This window comes from Ananas comosus, linkage group 21 (genome assembly GCF_001540865.1).
Source record: "Ananas comosus cultivar F153 linkage group 21, ASM154086v1, whole genome shotgun sequence".
Lineage (NCBI taxonomy): Eukaryota > Viridiplantae > Streptophyta > Magnoliopsida > Poales > Bromeliaceae > Ananas > Ananas comosus.
In genome coordinates, this window is record NC_033641.1 from 4,187,069 (window position 1) to 4,208,954 (window position 21,886).

The window sequence follows — 21,886 nt, forward strand, 5'->3', positions numbered from 1 at the left end:
CATCAAACTCTTAGTTAACTGCGCTAGATACTGTTGGTGATAATTAACCCTTTTGATAATTAACCCTTTTTTACCCAAACTTTTCGTGCTAATCTGGCGGACGCATTGGGGCCACAGATCTAGATTGACTAGATGTTTATATTTGGGAGCAAAAGCACCTGGAATGCATGATTCTAGTGGCACCAGATCACTTGTGATGCTTGTACTTTGTTTGCATATCTATTTGGGCAGTACTCGTTTGTTATGAAGAAGTGGTATCAAGCATAAACAGAACTAGTGCTTTTTTCATAATGTTTTTCAGCCAGAGTCACAAATCATGCTTAATATGGATAAGAAAGCGAGCAACTGAGACGCTTGGGAACATGGTGGTTTTGATTTCAACAGTTAAGAAGACAGTTTTACAATTATGGTCCCGTCGTTCCATAGTTTATGCTTATTAGATTGTAGATAATTTGAAAATAAGTAATAGTATTTATGTGTTGCATTCTTCCATTATACTTTTTGTTAATCACCCACTCAGGCTGCTTCTAAACTCTTTGTTAATAATTTTGCAGCTTGTCTTTTCTCTTCTTCTCCCTTGTCTTATATTTTCTGATCTTGGAAGAGCAGTTACTCTGCAAAACTTGGTGCGGTGGTAAGAATGACTCTTAGCTTTTCCCCTCAAATATTCTTCTAGAGTGAGCAGATATTAAGCTATCTAATTTGTGATCTAGCCTATATCTTAGTTTATTTATGGTTGTGTATACTTATCAATCAAGTATGTTTGTCCCTTTTATTGATGATTCAAATTCACGAGTTATCGTTTAACAGTCAAGTTTGATTCATGCATACATAGTTTTGAGTTTAAAGCATTTCATATGACTTCTTCTTTTTTTTTTTTTGGTATGCTGAATTCTCTTGTTAATTTTCATCTACATGTAAGTGTACACTGTTGTTCAGGCGATACTTTATCTTATTCCTGCCAAAATTGTACAACGGTGTGACCTGATGTATGTTGAATTTTGCAATGCCCATATCATAAATGATGTCTTAAGAAGCTATTTGTTCTTCCTTAATCTTCATATGTTCTGATCTATATGCTGGCTCTGTGGGATGATCCTTTTTCAGTCTAGATGCTTGTCCTTAATAATTTTCTTCCCATGTATCTGAAACTTTATGTTTGTAGGTGGTTTCTTCCAGTCAATGTCATTATGGCTACAATATCTGGCTCCTTGATTGGTCTCATAGTGGCATCCATTATCCGACCCCCTTATCCCTATTTCAAGTTTACCATTATCCATATAGGAATTGGTAAGTTATCTTCTTTTTGAGGAGGCCGAAAAGAGAGTGGTTTCCTCTCTCTCTCTCTCTCTCTCTCTCTCCACTGAAAACCTAATTTCTTTTTATTTGGGTACTACTATTACCAGAAAGTTGATAATTGTTTCTTTTCTGCTTAAATACCTACAATTCTAGTAGTAGTAACTAACATAGCAAGTTCAATAGTTAGAAGTGGCTAATGTGTTTAAATTTCGGTTTTGCAACCCTGATTGCATGCATTTGATAAAAATCTGAGTTGTTTAATATTGAATGCAGGGAACACTGGGAATGTACCTCTCGTCCTTATAGCAGCACTATGTCGTGACCAATCCAATCCCTTTGGTGACACTGCTATGTGCAGTCAACAGGGAAATGCATATATCTCATTTGGTCAATGGGTATGTCTTGGCACTGTTTCTTCGTAAGGATTGGATGTATTGTTTTTCCGGCCGTCATTTATATGAAGTCAAATACCTCTCCAGGCATGAGTGTTTGCTTGTAGTTTGTGCGTGTGATGTTGTCGAAATTTTTACTGCACAGTTGAACAGAAAGAAATAAACTTGTTGAAACTAATAATAAAATAATTACGCCAGATCATTAGTTTTGACTATTTTCTCAGTTTTAGTTGTCAAGCCAAATGAGATCTATAGCATAGTTCACCTTGGTCCTTCAATTTGCAACCTCAACACTATGCTCTTGTTAAATAGTTTGGCAGATCACTGCAACTTTGCTGTTCCTTGTTAATATATTTTATATTTCGGAGAGCATGAAATGGTTTCTGTAACACTCTTGACTGAGGTTAGAATTAAAATAGAAAAAGAAAAGAGTTCCCTCTCATTATAACACTTGTTCTGATTATACATCGCAAGGACATAATATTTACCGTTAATTTTTTTTTGCTGTAGAATATACCACTGATTTTTTCTGCTTCTTTTTTACCCCCCTCCCATGCCCTCTCTTTCCTTGTTGATGCTAGTGTGTAACTCGGTCTGGTGCGTAGATTATGGTGACTAAAATGGAACTTTCCTATTTTATGTAGCAGTCTGTTCATAACCAAAATTTTGTTTATGGCAGGTTGGCGCAATTATTCTATACACATATGTGTTTCAGATGCTAGCGCCGCCACCAGGAGAAACATTTGATAGCACCGACGAGGCGAAACTACCAACGAGGACTTTTGTTGACAATTTAGTGCCTGAGCATGATAAACTTCCAACTAAGCTCCCAATCAGCACTACTGTGCCCGAACAAATCACCACTACTGTGCCCGAGCAAGTGCCCCTGCTAGCTCTTGAGGAGACCCAGAAAATTGGTCCATTGTCTTCGAAAAGAGTAAAAGTAAGAAATCTTTTTGTGATATCTTATTACATAACGTAGGGGGGTGCTTTTTTTGGTCCAAACCAAATGAACTAAGACGGAACCAAGTGATTTCAGTTGATTCTATTCGTTTTATTAGTAATTCAGTGAGGTTTTTGGTTTGAAACTGAAAGCTGAATAATCTGAATCTACCATATTACTCAAATTTATAGTAGTTTGAATGTGTGACACAAAGTAGCATTCACTGATGATGAAACAGTTGGCGTGCTCAACCACCACTATCTTCAGATCGAAGAATAAAAGGACAACAACCACCATACTTATACCTGTCATATAATAGTTTAATATATATTAGCCTGAGAAAAGTTTCATAATCAAACCAAATAAAGCAACTGAATCAAACTGAATTATTTTTGTGCAGCTCTGTTTGAATCATCCCTGAAACTTTGATTCAGTTTGGTTTACCCAAAAGATCCTTCAACCCGAACTAAACCTACTGATGCGCGCCCCTACCTTCATGCTTTGGAAGAAAAGATCTCACCTTCAAAAATCTGAGGGTTTCCTTTCTTGTTACATATTCTAAATAATTTTTAAAGTGGATCTCTTTTGAAAACTACAATTCTGATATTGATGGTTTCTACTAATCTGCATATTGGCTCTGACTTCATTTTAAGATAGGTTTCTGTATATGCAGCAGTTGTTGGAAATTAAGATTGTATCACCTCCGCTCGAACAAAAGTAACACAGAATCTTGATTGTGACTACTGTAGAAATGGCATTGAATCAGATTGTTTACTGCAGTTATTGTTGTTGATTTTATTGTGGGGAACAAACTAGGATCACAACGATGATTGTTGCATGTATTTGTTGCTTTTGATTTTAGATTGGATGATTTAAACAGAAACCTAATGATTTTCTTTCTTGATTCAGATTATGGACCAGCTACATCTTCTTGTTCAGAAACTAAAACTTAAGCAGATTTTCCAGCCCCCAATTACTGCTGCTGTAAGTGTTTTTCTCCTGAAGTCGCTCATTGGATGATTTAAGACAAAAGGCAAAAACCTTTCATTTGATTGGTGCAATAAACTTCATAACTAATTCTTTGTATGCTTGCAACAGATTTTAGCAATTTTTATTGGTTGTGTTCCATTCTTAAAGAATTTTGTCCTCACGGATGATGCTCCATTGTTCTTTTTCACAGACAGCTGCCTTATTCTCGGGTATATTTTTGTCTTCTTGTGTTCTTTTTCTTTTATTATTTTTGAAGCATTTTATCTGGTTGAATTATGATGGTGCGCTTCTTTTTTTCTTCTACCATCAATAACAAGTATTATTATCCTGTTCACAGAGAGGCCATGATTCCATGTATTTTGCTCGCCTTGGGAGGTAACCTTGTTGAAGGTAAGATCTTTTTTCCAACTATATTTTTGTGTTCGTGGCTGATTACCTTTTTTTTATTGTCACTTTTCAACTTATCTAGCAAAAATTATCCATCTACTTATGAGTGGTAAGAAATTGGGGAAGTATTATCGATGCCACTTTAATTGGTGCAACGCCATCCTTGCAATTTTATTCTTAGTGTACATTTAATTCCAAATTTTTAAGATGACCGTTAAATTTGAACAAGAAACTTAAAAAGAATGAGTTGGTAGCTGGCATTAGTTATATGTTTATACATCAATCCAAATAGCATCAGAAGAATAAAGACAGAGCATATTGCCATGAGAAAAAAAAATAGGGTAAAGGGAAAAAAATTTTTTTTTTTTTCTTTCTTTTTCATTATATAAGCATGATCCGCATGAGTTAAAGACAAAAAAATTAATGAAACAATATTTTCAGGTCCAGGTCCAGGAAGCAAAAGACTTGGGTTCCGAACTATTGTAGCTATTATATTTGCACGGTTGGTCTTGGTTCCTCCAGTAGGGCTTGGAATTTACTTCTTAGGTGATAAACTTGGCTTCTACCCAGAGGGTGACAAAATGTTCAGATTCATCCTCCTCCTCCAGTACGCAATGCCCACTTCTGTGCTTTCTGGTAAAGTAACATGATACGGCCATACGCCGTATAAAAGTACATAACATTTTAAGGATTTTTTTTCTGTAATTTTTTTTAGCTTTATCTTCAAAGGTGATAGAGAAACATCATGACCGAGGCCATTGTGCAGGCACATTTTTTCTAAATGGGTATACGATTGTTTAAAATAGCTAACCTCTATCTAACTACTACTCTCAGGTGTGATTGCGAATCTACGAGGGTGTGGAAAGGAGTCAGCAGCTATTTTGTTTTGGGTACATCTTTGTGCGATCATCTCAATGACTGGATGGATCACTCTGTACCTGTCCATGCTTTTCTGAAGGACTTCATCATTGAGCTGGTTGGTGTATACTCTACTGATTCAAATTTTGCTATTGATTCTTTCCAGCTAACCACCACTTCATAAAATTATTAAGAACAAAATTTATGATAGAATCGTATGCTACTTAATTCTGATCAAAGAAAATCGAACCTTGGCATTCCTATTTTTCCTGACAAATTTTGTATATTTCTCTGCTATGTGCAGGTATTGTTTTGTATAGGAAGACGAATTCGTGCTTTGAGATATCGTCTAGTATGGTTTAGAATCTAGATAGCAACCTCTATATATCGAGGTATGCTGCTTTAATACCTGCGCAACCAAGTGGCTTCTCATATACTTGGTTGAGCGTGTATAATGGCACCTCTGATGAATGTAATCACAGAGGAGCTGATGCATATGCAGAGCTGGAGACTTTTTTCCACATTAAGATGATGTTCGATTTGGATGTTATGCTCATATGTCAATTACTGATTAGTGTATATAGACTTAAGAGAGATGAGCTCGCTCGCTCGCTCGCTCATCCTATATGTCGCCATTCCTCTGCGTTTGTATTAGAATGTTTCTTTCCTTCTTTCTCACCAGTGTTTTTAAGTTCTACTTTTGCGAGTCGCATGCTCAGATGAGTACATAACAGGAACCAGAATAATGTAAATAATGTCCTGTATTTTATCTCATTAATCAACTGTATGAGTCTCTTTCTGCACTATATTGGGCTGCATTAACTTACCTTCTTAGGAAGATATATCAGTCTCAAATAGATAATTCTCCCGTTTGAGCTGATTTAGTTTGATCCTAATTTGTGAGATTTGAAATAACAGGAACTTTGTTATTCCTTTTTGTTTAGCAACATATGGAATTGTTAACAGTAGTGGTATAAGTTAACATAGTTTGTGCCCACACAGAATTTGTTCAATGAATTTTGTTAAACATCCAAATTGCATTTATTTCCACCCTTAAATAATACAACAATCGAAATCGAAATCTCAGAGGTGCTTTCGAATGTTGTTTCATGCAAAAGATGCAATGAACAGCAAAAAAAATGGCATCCTACAATCCCACTTTGGAGCTGTAAAAAAAAAATTTCTCAAATATATAACAATTGAAAATAAAAAAAATATTGGTTACTGCAATATGTATAGGATACCTACTTGGTGACTACACTATATCAAGATAAAATCCACTCTGTAAAGCAGTTCTCAGACCTTTCATGCCGAATTGCGATGCATTGCTAAGTGAAATACCACCGAATTAAGAAGAGCTAGACCAAGAAGGAAACTTTCGATGGTAATCCTCAGGCCCGAACAATTTCCAGAATCCGAACAATTTCCAGAATCCGAGCGAGTAGTTTCCAGAATCCGAACAATTTCCAGAATCCGAGCGAGTAGTAGCGAAGTTGAGAAAGATGTTCCACAGCAGGAACAGCTGCATAACTCCCCATGCTACAGTTTTGTACTTGGCAATTAGAAACATCGAACTTAGTTCCAAAATTCATGTCACCACACATTAAAGACCAAGCGGCTTCAAGCCTTTCCAGTAAATCAAGTCACTTTCCACGTGATAGTGTATGACATTTTCGCCTCGAAGAAACAAAACTTTCTTTAATCTTCTACGTGTATTTTATGTAACATGGCATCGATCTATCGAGAACTGATAAATATCATCTGAGCTATGCTCCTTTCCATAGATCCTATCAAGAGGCAACTTTCTCCTCAAGATCTTTCTGACTAAGCTCAGAGTGAAAGGGGATGAAATGTAAACCTGGATTCGTAAGAAGCTCCTCAATCACCTTGCCTCTCAACTCATTTTGACCTTTTGTTTTGGCTTGAAATCTTTAGGACCGATAAGTTTCGAACTTGTTGAGTTCATCTCCTCGGACAAATTCAATGCCAGTTCGAACTTCCCAGCCCGTTTTAAGTCGCTAATTAGAGCACGGTAGATATATATTGAAGGCTGTTGAGACTTTTTCATCTCCGAAAACATATTGAGCGCCTCTTCAACATGGCCGGCCCGTCCAAGACCATCAATTACTGCAGCATAAGTCCTTAGATCCATATCGATACCTTTCTCAAACATCTCTCTTGCAAAATCTTTGCAGAGACCAAACTTCCCCATTCTGCGTAGGCAATTAATAACCGTATTGTATGTTACTAAATCGGGAGAATAACCCAAATCTTTCATTTGCGTGAACTCAGAAAGCATTCGATCCACCTGACCTGATCTTCCCAATATTCCCAAAACTGTGTTGAATGTGACCACATTGACGTCAAATTGAATCTTCTTCAGCTCTTCGAATATCATCAAGCTTTTGTCAATTTGTCCAGAATCACCAACCGCAAACACGATCCTGTTCACGACAGTAGGTTCTCTATCACAAGTTATTTCCGATACATCCCTGATAAATTTGAGCAGTAGTTCCGAGTCATCAACCTTCTGAAAAGCCTTTGCAACATTGCAGTAAGAAGTAAAATCAGGGGGCACTTTCGAAGTTAGCAAATACTTGAATATCTTGGAGAACAAACTGAAATTGTTGGCCTCAGCTGCCAAGCTAAGAAGGATGTTATAAACATTAAGACTGACATGGGTCTGTCTATTTTGCAAATGTCTCAGCAAAGAAACAGCTTCTGCTAGATTACCAGAGCTACAGAGCATCTCGATATAAGCACTACATATATCTTTGTCCGAAATGTTCTTACCTTTTGAAGTAGAATAGAAAAGATCAAAATTGTTAGTAATCTCTCCATCATCATCAGAATCCCATGTCACCATCGATCGCCGATTGGTGCGCATATTGAAAATATCATGCGCAGCTGCAGCGAACGGTAAAAGACCATTATCAACAAGGTCGGCGCACATGATACTTCTCTGCAGGTATGAAGAGAAAGTGAAAAGACATAACATCTATGCATGAATCAAAATAGATTTACAGACTCAGTTGCTCAAAAGCAGGACAGATTTACAACCAGCAGGTGTTAGATGGCAATCAGATTCACAAGAAGTCAATTTGGCGTGTTAGAATCTCGGATTTGCTATCGATTTTTAGCTCAAAAAGTCGAACCTCGACAGGAAATGTCAAGTTTCAAACACGAAGAATTATGCCGTGAATGTAAGCTTTGATTGCAATAATACAAAAGAGTATCAGTGCTGGATTCTCAATAGCCAATTAATCCAAACTATCCTAAAACCGAGTTGCTTTGCTTAGTAAAATAGTGGGTTCTAGCGAATTCCTGGGTGATTATAAGTAAAACATAAGTAATGAATGAAATACTAAATTGGAATTTGCCTTCTTTTTTTTTGCCTTCTAAATCGTTGATACATCAAATTGGCGCTTGTGGAGAACATTACCCAATGGAACACAAGTATTACTGAATCCAAAATGTCACCTTGGGCACAAAAAATTAGATTTTTTCTTACTTTAATCAAAATCATAACCAATAATTTTACCATCAAATAATGAAAAAAAGAAAGAAACTGAAGAGAATTAATTACCCGAGAAAGGGAACAAGTGCGAGACCCATTACGATTTTGAGATCCCAAAGAGCTCCTTTCTCTGAAGCAAACGATGAAGAAGCGATTTTGGGATCGAAACCTAGCAAAAGACCCAATTCCTGCAATTGAAATGCGAGAAACGGATCGGAAAAGGGGAATTTGCGAGGAGAAACGCATCTCCCTCGTCGAATCGATCGCCGAGATCGCTCTCCCACAACCTCTAAAGCGAGAATTTGAGAGGGAAACGGGGTCGCTTTTGAGGATCAAAGAGTACGAAAACCCTAGCACACGAGAAATTAAATTTTCTCGGTAGTTATGTATGAATAGTCCCTGTACTATGGCGATATTGCAATTTCGTCCTTGTACTTTTACTTACTTTTTGTCCCAAAAATGATCTTTTTCCAACTCTGAAATAAATTACTTATTTCAAATATAATTCACATATAAAAGATCATTTTTTGAAAAAAAAAAATCAAAATGCCTTTACTTAAAATTATAATCCTAAATTGCAATAAAAATGACTAAATATATTGTTCTAGCCAAAACAAGCTTTAAGAAATTTTACAATGTTGAATCGTTCTCGCTAATAAAAAGCTCGAACCAACTCAAAAAGTTTAAACTATCACCATAATTTTTTCTTTCCCTGGTATCTGACATTTAAATATTATTTTCAACACCTACTCATAACACGCAGTGAGAGTTATTAACACATGGCACAAATCCAATACAATCGCAACCACATTTTAAGCAGCGACTAATATATGGCATAAATAATTGTCCTTAAAACCTTTTTTTTTTAAAAAAAAATGCACTTTAATTCAACTCCTGTTTCTAATTCTCCACTAAGATTAGCATCAGATTCTTGTTCTTAGAAAAAGCTACACATATTCCTCTCATTTTATCCTGAGGTGGAAAAGAATTACTTCCTTATGAGGCAAAGGAGTCTTCATAATACAATGCAAAAAGTTCTCTTCTTTTGTTCCCACTGCAAACTCTTTCTCCATTCCAAATAACTGATAAAAAACAACTAAAAAATATGGTAAAAATCTGCATTGAAATCTGCATCATATCCGCCCGCGGCCTCCGGCGCAAATCCTCTCTCTTGAAGCCTCAGTGGTTCGCTGTCGGCTGGATCGATCCCAACAACAAATACTGCACCAAAATCGACACGTCGGGCTCTCCGAACCCCACATGGAAAACCAAGTTCTCAGTGTTGATTGATGGAGGAGATCCCAAACTAAAAGAGTTGTCATTAACTGTGGAGGTGCATAGAAGAGAGCCCATATTCTTAAGGGAGCATCTTCAAGGAGTTGCAGTTGTTCCATTGAAGGAATTCATAGCGAAGTTTGTGCGCGATGACGAAGGCTCGAGATCGCTGGTCGAGGAAACGGGGAGTTTCCAGTTGAGGAAGAGGAGCTCAGGAAAGCCGAAAGGGTTGGTTGATGTATCGATTTCGATCTCTGAGGAAAGAGAAGGTTTGCCTCCAATTCTGGTACTTTTAGCCCTAATAACAAATATCAAAGATCAGTTAATTCAATATGAAAATTTCGACAGAGTTACGCAATCAAATAGTTTACTAACAACAGCAGCGATGTTTGGTACTCATCATGAGTCTGAAAACACCCTTCCCTTTTCTTTTTCTGTTAAAAGTGCGTTGCAGAAGAAAAAAGAGTGATCAAATCTCATAATGTCTTGCCCCACTAGTAAAATTCGATCAACTTAGAGCATGTTTTGCATCATTTCATTTCCGATCTGTTAACAGGTTACAATGCTTTCCTCTACGTTATTAGCGTGGAAAACAAGAGATAATAGTTACTTCTTTCTCTGAAAAAACTATGGCAACATTGCAAAGAAACCAACAACATCAGAGATCAGAAATGTAGCAACTAGACAGTTAGTACTAATTTCTACTGAAGAAAAAACATAAAAGAAGAAATGATGCCAAACACAGGTTTAAATTTCTAAACTACAAATTAGAGCAAGCATGATTACCTGAGATAACAAAGAAACATACATAAAAATAGTAATACCGATTTTCCTGTTATAATCTCTAAGTTTCAAACTCAGTTCACTCAATTGTCACATTAGTAGTTAAAACATGATTCATGCCTCTAGATAAGTTATTCTCTTTCAGATAACTAATTCAAATTTGCAGGTCCACAAGAGGGCTTCACATACTCAGATCACAAGACTGGAATCACACTAGCAATAGAAGATGGGCCAGTATACACTTACCCCACACAACCGCATCCGCCGGCCTTAGGCCAACATGGGGGCTTCAGCCAACGCAATTATCCATATACCAACCCTTTAAATCGCCCGAGTCCATCATCAGCATCAGATGCGAGCTTATACGGCCGGCCTCCGACTCCACCGCCGCCACCGCCGCCCTCATATACCGGCTTCCTCCCAGCTCCTTTCCCACCAACGGCTCGGTTGCCGGAAAGTTACATAAATATGCCATCAAGTAGACCTGCAGGTCAAAGCTCTGGGCCCACCGGACCAGGCTTTACTATGGGCCTCGGCGCTGGAGCATTGGCTGCAGGTGCTATGATATTTGGCGACGATTTCTTATCAGGCCCGAGTTTCCCTGCTGATCTTGGGGGTGGAAGCCTCACTGTCTCCACTGATCCTCCATTCTGATCTTTTAACTGTAAGATGCTTCAGAGGATGATTTCAATTGTGGCTTCTCAGTAACAAGAAAACATATGCTTTCTTGTAAATATTACAGCAATTAAGCAATAGCTTATGAAAAAGAAAAAAAGAGTAAACTTACCAATAGCCTTGTAGTTTCGTGAAATATAGCCCTTAAACTTTTCACTTAAACATCTTCAATCACTGAACTTTTCTATATTCTGCAATTACATCTCTGGCTCCATTGCCATCGAGCATCGTCATGTGCTTTGCACGTGACACCCATCATGTAAAACGGCCATTTTTAACCCCAATATCAAATAAACTAAAAGAAAAGGCCATTTTACATGTTAAAAAGGGATACAATAGTCATTTTACATAAGAAGGATCATGTGCAGAGCATGTGTTGTCAGAGGTTGGACGGCAGAGGGAGTGCTGAATGCAGTCTAAAAATCGTAGCAAAGTTGAGGGGCTGAAAGTTACAGGTGAAATGCTCAGGGAAGTTCAGGGACTAGTTCGAATATTTCACTGGTACAGGAATCATCTATACATTGCATCCAAATACGGGATGCACTGTAAATTGGTGATTTTCCATTAGCAAGAAAATGTGAATACAGTATAATTGCGTTCGTATAATTCTTTGGCAGATATTCTACTTACAATACATAATTTGGTAGCTACTTCTGAGTATTAAAACACCTGTTTTACAACTTATGCTCGCTAATCCATCTTTGGCGGCTCAATTCGATATTACAGGATAACGAATTGATTAATGGATGAACTTTGAGCAATATCTTTATTCTCCAAATAGGATAATCATAATATCTTTCCGGAAACCTGGTTTCCTAGGTATAGATTCTATTCACGCTGCTGCTTCAAAGAGTTCTTCATTTCGCACACCAAAAACCCTTTGTAGGAACCTTTCAACAACTGACAAGAATTCATCGACTTTTTCTTCGTGAGGCAAGTGGCCGCAATTCTTGATTACTTCAAAGGTGGAGTTTGGTATAGCCCGTGACAGACGCTCGGCATTCCATGAAGGAACAAGTCGGTCAGTGTCGCCGGTCACTATCAGCACTGAATTGGATAAATGTAGTATTAATCAGCTATGAGCAACAATAGCATACTTGTTTATTCACGTGTATGAACGAAACTTCCTGTTTAACAGACTTTTAGCACTGATAGCCATATAGGATGGCTTTCATATTTATTCACATGTAAGAAACTCAGGATAAGTAGATATTAACAAATAAACAAAGTAAATTAGTTGCAAAAGGCTTGTAACTTTTACCAGGGCATAAGATCTCAGATAGCCTTTTAGAAATTGGTGGTTTCGATCCCGAATCCAAAATCATAGCTAAAGTATACTCCAAAAGAGCCGTTTCCCAACCCTTGGCTCTCAATGGCTGCACAATAGAATTTGTTCCAAATGAAAACTCCTATTTTACCTAAATCTCTCTTCAAAGTCAAGCCCTACCGATTTCTCAATGAGAGAGCTCACCTTTGTATAACCTTGTAGGACATGGTCGTTTACTTGGTTTGCATCAAACCATGCATTTCGAATCGCCACAATACCAAACTTATCAATGATCATTCTTATCTGTGACACACCAAAAAAGCCATCATAATTCCACTGCAGTTATAGGCAAAAAATTGCACAAATTAAAGCAAAAGTATATGCTCATGCCATACTAGGAAAGATTGCATCAATTAAACCACCAAGTGAATGGGAAATCAGGCACACAATAATTTCCCAAACAGAAACTGAATCTTTCTACCTCACAGTATCTAATGGTGGTGAAACAAAGAATTGATGTTACATGGGATCTATGCTTTATGAATTCAAAACATCAAGTGTCTTTCTATTTCTTCTGCTTACCAGCATTACAGCGAATGTTGATCGCAGAACCGCCGACAAAGCTCTAGCGTAAAGTGTTTTAACCATATCTCTCATCCGTTTCACCATTTTTAGAGCAAGCCCCACAAGATTCATACATAACTGGCAAAAGGCACTCCAAATCCTCACAAACGGGTTCTCACGCGAATCCAAGTTTGAATTCTCATCTTTTCTTTTCTCTCCCTTGTCCACCTGATTCTCCTTTCGCATGAGAAAGGGAGCAACAATGGCTGGGGCAACAAGAATAAGTGCGGCAACCCTCTCAGGCGCTTCGAAGTATGTATTAACTGCTACGAGGCAACCGGCTGAATGCCTGAGACCCCAATTCACCTTTCAATTTATAGAGATTCAAAAAGCAGGGCAGCCAAATTCTATAATACAAAAACTAAAAAAATCTCAGACCTTATCTGAACTATTGTGCATTTAAGACTTATGATTCTTACATCCTAACCCTACAACATGTTAAATTTCGAAAAATTCCATCAAGTTTTGTTAGAACTTAATAGTTTCCGTCAAATACGATATAAACATCCTATTAAGTAGCAAGATTTGATACAGAAGTACTTCAGGTCAAACATAGTGTTAAGTAAAAATCAAAACTTTAACATGGGTTAGAGTTCAGGTAAGATCTGCATAACTTGCATATAAGGAAAATAATAGATTCATACTAACAAAGAACAATGCATCATACCCCATCAAAATGGCCTTTTGGGCACCCAATAAATCAATAAAAGAGAGCGTCGCAAGAACAGAGAAAGCCATCGAGTAAGGATTCAAAGGCGTCGCATCGCCTCCGCCAATACCCGACTGCCCAAAATAGCTCAGCCTCGAGGTGAGCCCAAACGCCGGCCGATCGAAGGCGAGAACCTTCGAACCGACCACCCTCGCTAACGGCTTCATCACACGGTCCCACGAGAACACCGAGGCCCCAAAGCCATGCAACAGAATCAGGGGCAATCCAATCTTCCCAGCATCCGCCTCCTCTTCTTTGGCCCCATGGTGGCAAACCTTGTGGTGGATCTTAACACCATTGAACTCATAGAAGCAGCTATCGGGATCGGCCAATGCCTCCGGCTCCAGCAACTCCTCCTGATCGGCCCCTGCGACTTTCCGTCGCATCTTCGGCTTCGCGTGGCTTTCGCCTGCCAACTGTTCGGCAGATTGTCCCACTGAAGAGAACTAGAGTTAAGCATCACTCTTGTCACTCTTGTACAGGAAGAAGTGATAAAGGAAGCAAAATTGAGAGCTTTACCGGGGTACTCGGCGCCGGAGCCGCTAACAGAGGCGGCGGCTTTGCAGATGAATCGGAGGCTCATACGGGGCGGGGATCGGAGAAAGGGAATGAGAATTGTAGGGGGAAGGAGAGGAGGTGAAGAGGGTGGATTGGGTGAATAGGGTTTGGGGGAGAGGAGGGGGGAGTGGGGGGTAGGGATGAACATTTTTTCGGGGGACATGGAGAGGGAGAGGTGGTTAGAATAATTGAGGCGGGAAGGTGAGGGCGGGGGAGGGAATGGATATAAGAAGATAATAGATGAAGTCGGATGCGCGTTATTAATGCAAATTGTTATAATTAAAATAACTAAATATTTTTATGATTTACTTGAAAAAAATAAATTAAATTTTGAGTGAGAAACGAATCAAATTTTAAATTTTGTAAAGTTTAGTTTAAATATTTAAATCGGGGACGTAGCCACACTCTCTCATCCTCCCTACAAGCCCATGCAGCATCTGATATATCCTCTCCATCTCCGGGTGCTCCCTATCCCCACTCACAAACACATGCACCGTTCTCCCCTCCCCCGCCGCCGCGCCGTCGACGCCGACGGCGACGGCCCCCACCTCCACCCAACTACACCCCGGCGCCGCCTTCCGCACGCCTCTCCTCCTCATTTCTCCTCGCACCTCCTCCAACCCCTCAAAGCTCCCCGCCGAGCCGTAGGCGTTTGCCAGCAACACCCACCCCCCACTCCCCGCCCCCTCGAACCCCAGCATCCGCCTTGCCGCCTCCTCCGCCATCCCTGCCTCCCCATGCATCCTGCACGCCGCCAAATACGCCCGCCACGCCCCCGCCTCGCCGGCTTTCTCCGCCACCTGCTTCGCCTCCTCCAGCCTCCCCGCCCGGCCCAGCATGTCCGCCGCGCACGCATAGTGCTCTGCCTCGGGCTCCACCGCGAATTCCTCCCGCATCCGCCGCAGCAATGCGCGCCCCTCCTCCACCATCCCTGCATGGCTGCACGCTGTCAGCGCCCCCAGCAGCGTCACCGCGTCGGGCGCCAGCTTCTCGACGGCCGTCATCCGATCGAACAGCCGTAGTGCTTCGCCGCCGCGCCCGTGCGACGCGTACCCGTCGATCATGATGTTCCACGATGCAGAGTCGTGTTCGGGCATCCGGTCGAACACGCGCCGCGCGTCCTCCAGCGCGCCGCTCTTCGCGTACATGTCCTCCAGCGCATTGGCGGCAAACACGTCCAACGAGCCGCCGCCGTTGTTGCCGAACATGCCGCTCGTCACGAGGAAGCCGTGAATTTCGCGGCCGAGCCGCAGCGCAGCCATGTGGGCGCAGGCGGGGAGGACGGCGGCCATCGTGACGGCGTCGGGCCAAATGGCGGAGCGCCGCATGTGCGCGAGGAGCCGCAGGACGCCGACGTTGTCCGCTGAATAGTGCAGAGCGCAGAGCATGGAGTTCCACGAGAAGAGGTCCCTGTCGTCGTCGGCTATCGAGGCGAAGACCTCTGTGGCGTCCCCCAACTCATGGCACTTGCCGTAGAGGTCCACGAGCGCGTTGGCGACCGAGGCCTCGCGGTCGTGCGCGGCTTTCACGGCGAAAGCGTGGACCTTTCGCCCGCTCCCCAAATCGGCCGTGGCGGTGAAGACGGAGAGGATCCCGGTGACGGTGAACTTGCTCGGGGCGACGCCCGCGCCGAGCATCCGGCGGAAGCACTCCAGGGCGGGCCCGAAGCGGCCCAGCTGGGCGAGCCCGTTGAGCAGGGCGTTCCAGAGGACGACGTCCCTTCGGGGCAATTCGTCGAACAGGTGGGCGGCGTCGTCGGGGAGGCGGAGGCGGAGGTAGGAGCGGACGAGGGCGCTGGCGACGAAGAGGTCGCGGTGGAGTCGGGACTTGAGGAGGAGCGCGTGGAGGGCGCGGAGGTGGAGGTGGGCGTGGGGCGCGGGGAGGTCGGCGCAGGCGCGGAGGACGGGGGGGAAGGAGAAGGCGTCGGGGGGTTCGTCGGGGAGGGCGCGGCGGAGGCGGCGGAAGAGGTCGAGGGCGGCGGAGGGGAGGGAGTGGGAGGCGAGCGCGGTGATCGCGGCGTTGAAGGAGACGAGGTTGGGGGGGAGAGGGGAGGCGACGAGGGCGCGGAGGGCGAGCGCGGGGAGGGAGAGCGCGGAGTAGGCGGAGATGAGCGCGGTCAGGGCGGAGGGGGACGAGCGGAGCGCGCCGGAGGTCACGAGCAGCGCGTGCACCGCCCCCGCCTCGCGCGGCCGCCGCCGCGCGCAATCGTAGAGCGCCGAGACGAGCCCTGCAGCGTCCGTGCAGCGGCGGTGGAGGAGAAGGGCCGCGGCGGCGATCATTTTAGGTGAGCATCAGCAACTCATGCACCTTTTATTACCACAATGCTAACAATTAGTTGCTCTACACCATGATTTTGAAAGGAGCGCACACTGCAGTTGCGTTGTGTCGTACTTTTTTACACTTGAAATTGTCGCCAATTTTGGCCCATATGTTCTCGGCCTTTGGGCCGTATCGGCCCAAATTAGCGATCAACGGCTCTGATCTGTCCGATCGTTTAGAGAGCGAAGTGAGCATTGATCCGGCCTCCTCGCCCAAAAAACGCGGGCAAGTCGTAGTTCAAAGAAGAGGAAGAATTCGTTAAGATCAGAAAAATAAATAAAATAAAATAAACCGTCCCTAACGATTTTATTGTCATAAACGGAAATTTCTTTCCCATTCCAGAGAGAAAGAGGGCTCGGCCTCGCCGCCTCCGGGCTGCTCTGCCACCGCGACGCCGGCCATGGCGTACCGGAGGAAGCACGTCATGACTCGGTCCGCCACCTTCGTCGAGGACTGCCGATCCTTCCCCGATCCCGACGGCGACTCATTGTCGTCGCCCTCGCTCGCAGCCCAGGCCATTCGTGCCTCCGCAGCGCACCGCCACTCCGCTTCGTTCTCCTCTGCCTACGGGAACTCCACCTCCGTCGCCGCCGCCTCCGGCCGCCGTAGGCTATCCCAGGTGCAGGCTCAATCCCTTCAATTCTCCGACCCTCTCATCACGATCTGGCAAAATCTGGATCTATCGGAACATTTTTAATCAAATCGATCTATTGGTAATAAGCTTCAAGAGCACGAAGGTTCAATTTCCTACACGGTTGAGACAATCTCTATTATACATATAACTTTGAATGTTAATTTCTATTTTTTTTAAAAAAAATGAATTTTGTGAGTGATGAATCAATTTTGATTGATCATAGAAAGGAAATTATGAACTACTTTCACATGAAAATGGATTTGTAGAAGATTGCTTTAATACGAAAATGGATTGTTTTGCTTTGCCCGTGTGTTGAATCTGATGCAGGAGTCTAACACCGTTGAGTACACATCAATGAAAAGCTTAACCGAGCCAAAGCATGGATTCTGGGGTGTTTTGGCAAGGAAAGCTAAAGCAATCCTCGAAGACGATAACGACAATGGTGTTCCGAATAAATCTGGAGATTATGGCACAGATCAGCCTCAAACACGTACCTCACCGACAAGTTTTCAGGTGAGAAACATCATGTATTTAACTCGACGAATAGTTCAAATCTCAAAAATAGTGAAATCACGATCGATTAACCTGTTACTGGGGTGTTTTTTTTCGCTCTTATGGCTTCTATTACAGAATCTGCAATCCAACTCATCCTCTGAAAGTTACCGAAAGCCGGAAAGCCCTGCATTCCAGAGAGGCTCAGAAGCAATAAAAGATATCGGGGGGCGAATCCGAAATGCCTTCGAAGTAATTTCTTTCAGAAATCTGTAAAAGCTAGTTTATTTCTTCAATATGCCAGTAATTTTACTAATCTTAATCACTAAATTATCATATCTTTATGAGTTTCATAACTTGTTTTCATATCCCAAGTGAAAAATCACCCTCTTTTTTACTTATATCAGGAGGGTTTGACAATGGTGGAGAACAGGACTGCTGATATTATTCAGGAAACAAGAAAGCTACAGATCGGAAGAAAGAACAGCAGTTCCAACTTACAGAATCTGGATGTCGATTCGCCGAATCTCTCTTCGAATCAAAGCGAACAAGAGACTCAACTAAAAGCTTCTCGCGACGTAAGGTGGCAACCATGTGTCGCTTAGTTACAAAGAATGATTGCATTAGATAATCTGTTTCTTGTTTTTTTTCCAGACATTTTGGTTTAGCAAAGTACTTTGATTACTAGGATTAATGATTTTTCGGACATGAAAAATTACAATCCTTAGTGTTTGTTCTTTAGTTGAACTCTTTTAGAAACATTCTTCCAATGTTTACTCTTTAGGATATGAAAGATTCTAATCTTCTTGGGGTAAAAAATACCTATGGTTCTTCCCTATTTGCAGGCTGCTTATGCGATGGCTGCGAAAGCCAAACTTCATTTGCGTCAACTGAAAACGGTGAAGGCCGACCTTGCTTTCGCAAAAGAGCGCTGTGCTCAGCTCGAAGAGGAGAACAAGATGTTGCGGGAGAATCGCCAAAAGGGTAACAACAGTGAAGATGATGATCTGGTATCATTCATATTCTTCTCCTCCTTAGCAGTTATCACTTGATCAGCTTCATCATTCTATCTTTGATGTTAAACTTACTTTTCCGAAGGAGACATGTTTTGAAAGTGCTACTTCGAACAGCCAAACAAAGCCCTTAAGTGATGCTATAGCTCGTTCCACATTTTGCTTCTTAGTTACCTTTTCCCTTCTTTTCGATCTCCAACCAGATAAGACTCCAGTTGGAAACACTGTTAGCCGAGAAGGCGAGGCTGGCGCACGAGAACTCTTTATATGCACGGGAGAACCGATTCCTCCGCGAGATCGTGGAGTTCCATCAACTTACCATGCAGGATGTCGTCCATTTTGACGAGGAGGACATCGAAGAGGTCGACGACGTTGACCCGATCGAAATGCTACCCAATCTCTCACCAATTCATACAGCTCATGATGTGCACTCTTCCGCCATACCGAGCCCTCCGTCTCCAACCTCTAATCCTAATGGACAATCATCTCCAAATCCCAGTGTTCGGTCTGGGAGTCCGATTAGCCCTCACTCTCCGAAACAACATGGCTTAGAGACTCCACCAGAAGAAACAAAGGTGATTCAATGAGGAATCTTTTATACAATTCAAAGGCTTGCCCGAATTTGCTATGACTCTTTATTAACACCCTTCTCAAACTGGCATGATTGATTTGTTTGTGCATGGGAAGTTGTATTCATTGTAAAACTGTTTGTAATTCGTTGTCTGATTCTTCAACAATAACTATTATAATAAATACTGATTTATTTTGCTGGCCTTGTATTCATCAAGTTCATAATCTGATTTAGTTTCTGGTGAACAAATAACTACTTAGGTTCAGTTTTCATTGATTTCATGTAGATATATTATCCAAGTGGATTCAGCCAAATGTGCACTAAGTCCAAACCGATATTATCAAATTTGTTGGATGTTTAATGATATAATAGGTCATACCCAACAATTGAACACATAAAGTTTACAACAGAACAAAATTTGAACAGAATATTAGCTTTAGCGAGCAAGTTGTTTGAGTAAAGCCATTTTAAAAACTAGCAACTTTTTCATTACATACCGGGCAACTGCAACAAGATTAAAATAGTATTTAACAAGCAAATAACTTGATCCTTTAAAAGTAGTTCATAAGGGACCAACTGTTTAACAATGAGTAAGCAAAAGCTTGGTTAAATATATCCATCCAATCTGCCATCAGTATTATTCTTGGAGTTGTCGAACACGTAAAAGCAGGAAGAAAAAAAAAAACACAAAGTAACATAACAAAAGGAGGACGTTAAAGCTCATACACTTCTCGGTGAGTTCTCCAAGGAGCTTTATTGCCAACATAAACATTTCCATGCTTCAAATCCTGCCAAAAAAAAAAAGGAACAGACGTTACACCGCATATAGTTTTGCTTTTACTAAATGAGAAAAGTAACACAGAGCAAGAGAGGAAATGAGATTAATCTTGAAATTAATATAGTCAAGAAAAGCACAGAGCAATTCATTTAGTTTGGAGGAAACAAGGTGATAACAATACGTCTCATTTGGACCTCGAATCTTCTTCTTGTATCTTAAAATTCATGGGTTTTCAATCTTAGGACCATCGAACCTTCTAGACATGCTTGACCTATATATAATCTAAGTTATGAAGCTTTACCCCAGATGGACCATTTCTGTTGGAAATTAACTATAACCAAACATGGCCTCGAAAGGTCATATCCTTCAAAGATTGGCTCACAATATCCTTTGAACCTCACATTATTCTTGCTTAAGCGAAAGCATGCCATTCTTCTCTACCGTTATCTAGTTCATTCACAAAATTTCAACATGTAATGGTGTCAAGTATACGATGACATGAATAAGCCTGTAGATTAGCTCTGCATCCTGGTCATAACATTGCAAATTATGCGATGAACACAATCATAAACACATCTTCAGTTTTACTGAACTTATAGCTGATGAACTTCAGTGTCAAGTATATGATGATATTTTTTTCCCATAGCTTGTTGTAATTCCTACTCAAATATTTGAACTTACTGTGAGGACACCAAAAAAAAAAAGTCATTTCTCTCATTTTCTGATTATTTTCTCTCCTCTACCTAGGGCTTCAATGTTGTCCAAACATAATTCTGAAGTTGACAATGCGATCAATGCCCAAACATAATTCTGAAGTAAACTGAACCTACAGTAAAGGGAAAAAGGCATTGTTTCAATGGAAATAAATCAAAATCAAATCAAAATCTACGTGGAATGAGCCCTAAGTTACCCGAAAAATTGCCACTTTAAACAAACAAGGGCCTCTGGATTGTATTTAGCTTATTCATAGTTACAGAAACTCCATTAGAACACATCAATTTCTCCCTAACCCTAGAACCCATTTCACATCAAATTGCACATAAAATGCGATTACAAATGCAAGAGGAAACAAATTTGCATCGACCAACCTAGTTTCCAGCAGAGGAGTACTCCTCCATGAGCTTCTTATCCCTCCTCTCCATCGCCACATCCCAAACATCGTTCCCAACGTGCTTCGGCTGCAAATTTGGCCCAAAATCTCAGCTTTTTTCACATTTCGGACTCAAAATCACCGGATAGAATCCAAGACCAAAAATTCAGCAGAAAAATCCGGAAAAATGGAAAAAAAAGGGGGGAGAAAAGGGGATCTAACCCGTCCATGAGCGGCTCTGTGGATGTAGTATTGGGCGTTCCCCATCACGCACAGCATCCCCGCGATGATCCCCAGCGGAAGAACCGCCTCCAACCAAAAGAGCTTCGCCATCGTCAACGAGAGGAAGAGGAGGAAGAAGAAGAAGAAGGGATCGGGATTCTCCGGTAGGGTTTCGATCGATCGGGCTCTCGCTTTTGGCTATTCGCTTTGGTAGAAGGAGATTATGCACGTTAGTCCCTATCACTTTTTGTTTTTGCAAATCCCAATTCGGATAATGATTTTTTTTGGTAAAAAAGTACGAAAATTATCTGAAACACAAATTATTTTAATATAATTATTCAAACGAACTTTTCATTTTTTTTATTCCAAAAAATTGTGCAATGTCTCTTATTTATCTAAAAATTAATCATAAGATATTTCAACCAAGTCCGATGAGCCAAATAGTGCAACTAAATTGTAAAATAAAAAATTATCAATTTGCTACACTTTT

At 41.4% G+C, this 21,886-nt stretch overlaps 7 protein-coding genes across 8 annotated transcripts; 3 read left to right on the forward strand and 4 right to left on the reverse strand.

The window, feature by feature from the left end:
* On the forward strand, nt 363–5,675 carry LOC109726778 (protein PIN-LIKES 6-like). Its single transcript, XM_020256571.1, has 11 exons — nt 363–395; nt 441–634; nt 1,166–1,290; nt 1,573–1,694; nt 2,371–2,634; nt 3,544–3,618; nt 3,733–3,833; nt 3,962–4,014; nt 4,453–4,647; nt 4,846–4,987; nt 5,174–5,675. The coding sequence occupies exons 1-10, from the start codon at nt 363–365 to the stop codon at nt 4,965–4,967; spliced, it is 1,284 nt and encodes a 427-aa protein (XP_020112160.1). The 3' UTR covers nt 4,968–4,987; nt 5,174–5,675.
* On the reverse strand, nt 5,887–8,730 carry LOC109726285 (pentatricopeptide repeat-containing protein At1g11900-like). The gene is made up of 2 exons (XM_020255797.1): nt 8,456–8,730; nt 5,887–7,831 (listed from the first exon to the last, which is right to left on the reverse strand). Exons 1-2 carry the CDS (start codon nt 8,630–8,632, stop codon nt 6,764–6,766), a joined length of 1,245 nt encoding a protein of 414 aa, XP_020111386.1. The 5' UTR covers nt 8,633–8,730; the 3' UTR covers nt 5,887–6,763.
* LOC109726780 lies at nt 9,492–11,151 on the forward strand. The gene is made up of 2 exons (XM_020256572.1): nt 9,492–9,930; nt 10,611–11,151. Exons 1-2 carry the CDS (start codon nt 9,492–9,494, stop codon nt 11,096–11,098), a joined length of 927 nt encoding a protein of 308 aa, XP_020112161.1. The 3' UTR covers nt 11,099–11,151.
* Nucleotides 11,619–14,578, reverse strand: LOC109726426. The gene is made up of 6 exons (XM_020256003.1): nt 14,239–14,578; nt 13,678–14,155; nt 12,969–13,299; nt 12,591–12,689; nt 12,381–12,495; nt 11,619–12,166 (listed from the first exon to the last, which is right to left on the reverse strand). The coding sequence occupies exons 1-6, from the start codon at nt 14,438–14,440 to the stop codon at nt 11,952–11,954; spliced, it is 1,440 nt and encodes a 479-aa protein (XP_020111592.1). The 5' UTR covers nt 14,441–14,578; the 3' UTR covers nt 11,619–11,951.
* Nucleotides 14,606–18,941, reverse strand: LOC109726425 (pentatricopeptide repeat-containing protein At3g14730-like). Of its 2 annotated transcripts, none has more exons than XM_020256001.1 (2): nt 18,545–18,941; nt 14,606–17,275 (listed from the first exon to the last, which is right to left on the reverse strand). In XM_020256001.1, exon 2 carries the CDS (start codon nt 16,554–16,556, stop codon nt 14,652–14,654), a length of 1,905 nt encoding a protein of 634 aa, XP_020111590.1. In that variant the 5' UTR covers nt 16,557–17,275; nt 18,545–18,941; the 3' UTR covers nt 14,606–14,651. The 2 variants fall into 2 exon arrangements, with proteins under 2 accessions (XP_020111590.1, XP_020111591.1); XM_020256002.1 differs by lacking the exon at nt 18,545–18,941 and having other exon boundaries at nt 14,606–16,584; nt 16,669–17,270.
* Nucleotides 17,527–19,637, forward strand: LOC109726428. The gene is made up of 5 exons (XM_020256004.1): nt 17,527–17,743; nt 17,861–17,974; nt 18,130–18,300; nt 18,568–18,732; nt 18,939–19,637. The coding sequence occupies exons 1-5, from the start codon at nt 17,552–17,554 to the stop codon at nt 19,320–19,322; spliced, it is 1,026 nt and encodes a 341-aa protein (XP_020111593.1). The 5' UTR covers nt 17,527–17,551; the 3' UTR covers nt 19,323–19,637.
* Nucleotides 19,833–21,614, reverse strand: LOC109726429 (NADH dehydrogenase [ubiquinone] 1 alpha subcomplex subunit 1-like). The gene is made up of 3 exons (XM_020256005.1): nt 21,397–21,614; nt 21,173–21,262; nt 19,833–20,094 (listed from the first exon to the last, which is right to left on the reverse strand). The coding sequence occupies exons 1-2, from the start codon at nt 21,505–21,507 to the stop codon at nt 21,173–21,175; spliced, it is 201 nt and encodes a 66-aa protein (XP_020111594.1). The 5' UTR covers nt 21,508–21,614; the 3' UTR covers nt 19,833–20,094.

Excerpts from the sequence above, each read along its gene's own strand:
- LOC109726778 (XM_020256571.1), top strand. The coding sequence starts at position 363 with ATGGTGGTTTTGATTTCAACAGTTAAGAAGACA. Across the intron at positions 1,695-2,370 it reads ATATCTCATTTGGTCAATGG|GTTGGCGCAATTATTCTATA; the intron begins GTATGTCTTGGC and ends TGTTTATGGCAG. Across the intron at positions 4,648-4,845 it reads GCCCACTTCTGTGCTTTCTG|GTGTGATTGCGAATCTACGA; the intron begins GTAAAGTAACAT and ends TACTACTCTCAG.
- LOC109726285 (XM_020255797.1), bottom strand. The coding sequence starts at position 8,632 with ATGCGTTTCTCCTCGCAAATTCCCCTTTTCCGATCCGTTTCTCGCATT. Across the intron at positions 7,832-8,455 it reads GCACTTGTTCCCTTTCTCGG|AGAAGTATCATGTGCGCCGA; the intron begins GTAATTAATTCT and ends TCATACCTGCAG.
- LOC109726780 (XM_020256572.1), top strand. The coding sequence starts at position 9,492 with ATGGTAAAAATCTGCATTGAAATCTGCATCATATCCGCCCGCGGCCTC. Across the intron at positions 9,931-10,610 it reads GATCTCTGAGGAAAGAGAAG|GTCCACAAGAGGGCTTCACA; the intron begins GTTTGCCTCCAA and ends TCAAATTTGCAG.
- LOC109726426 (XM_020256003.1), bottom strand. The coding sequence starts at position 14,440 with ATGTCCCCCGAAAAAATGTTCATCCCTACCCCCCACTCCCCCCTCCTC. Across the intron at positions 13,300-13,677 it reads CAAAAGGCCATTTTGATGGG|GCATTCAGCCGGTTGCCTCG; the intron begins GTATGATGCATT and ends TTGGGGTCTCAG. Across the intron at positions 12,690-12,968 it reads CAACATTCGCTGTAATGCTG|ATAAGAATGATCATTGATAA; the intron begins GTAAGCAGAAGA and ends GGTGTGTCACAG.
- LOC109726425 (XM_020256001.1), bottom strand. The coding sequence starts at position 16,556 with ATGATCGCCGCCGCGGCCCTTCTCCTCCACCGCCGCTGCACGGACGCT.
- LOC109726428 (XM_020256004.1), top strand. The coding sequence starts at position 17,552 with ATGCAGGAGTCTAACACCGTTGAGTACACATCAATGAAAAGCTTAACC. Across the intron at positions 17,744-17,860 it reads CCTCACCGACAAGTTTTCAG|AATCTGCAATCCAACTCATC; the intron begins GTGAGAAACATC and ends CTTCTATTACAG. Across the intron at positions 18,733-18,938 it reads ACAGTGAAGATGATGATCTG|ATAAGACTCCAGTTGGAAAC; the intron begins GTATCATTCATA and ends ATCTCCAACCAG.
- LOC109726429 (XM_020256005.1), bottom strand. The coding sequence starts at position 21,507 with ATGGCGAAGCTCTTTTGGTTGGAGGCGGTTCTTCCGCTGGGGATCATC. Across the intron at positions 21,263-21,396 it reads ACAGAGCCGCTCATGGACGG|CCGAAGCACGTTGGGAACGA; the intron begins GTTAGATCCCCT and ends CCAAATTTGCAG.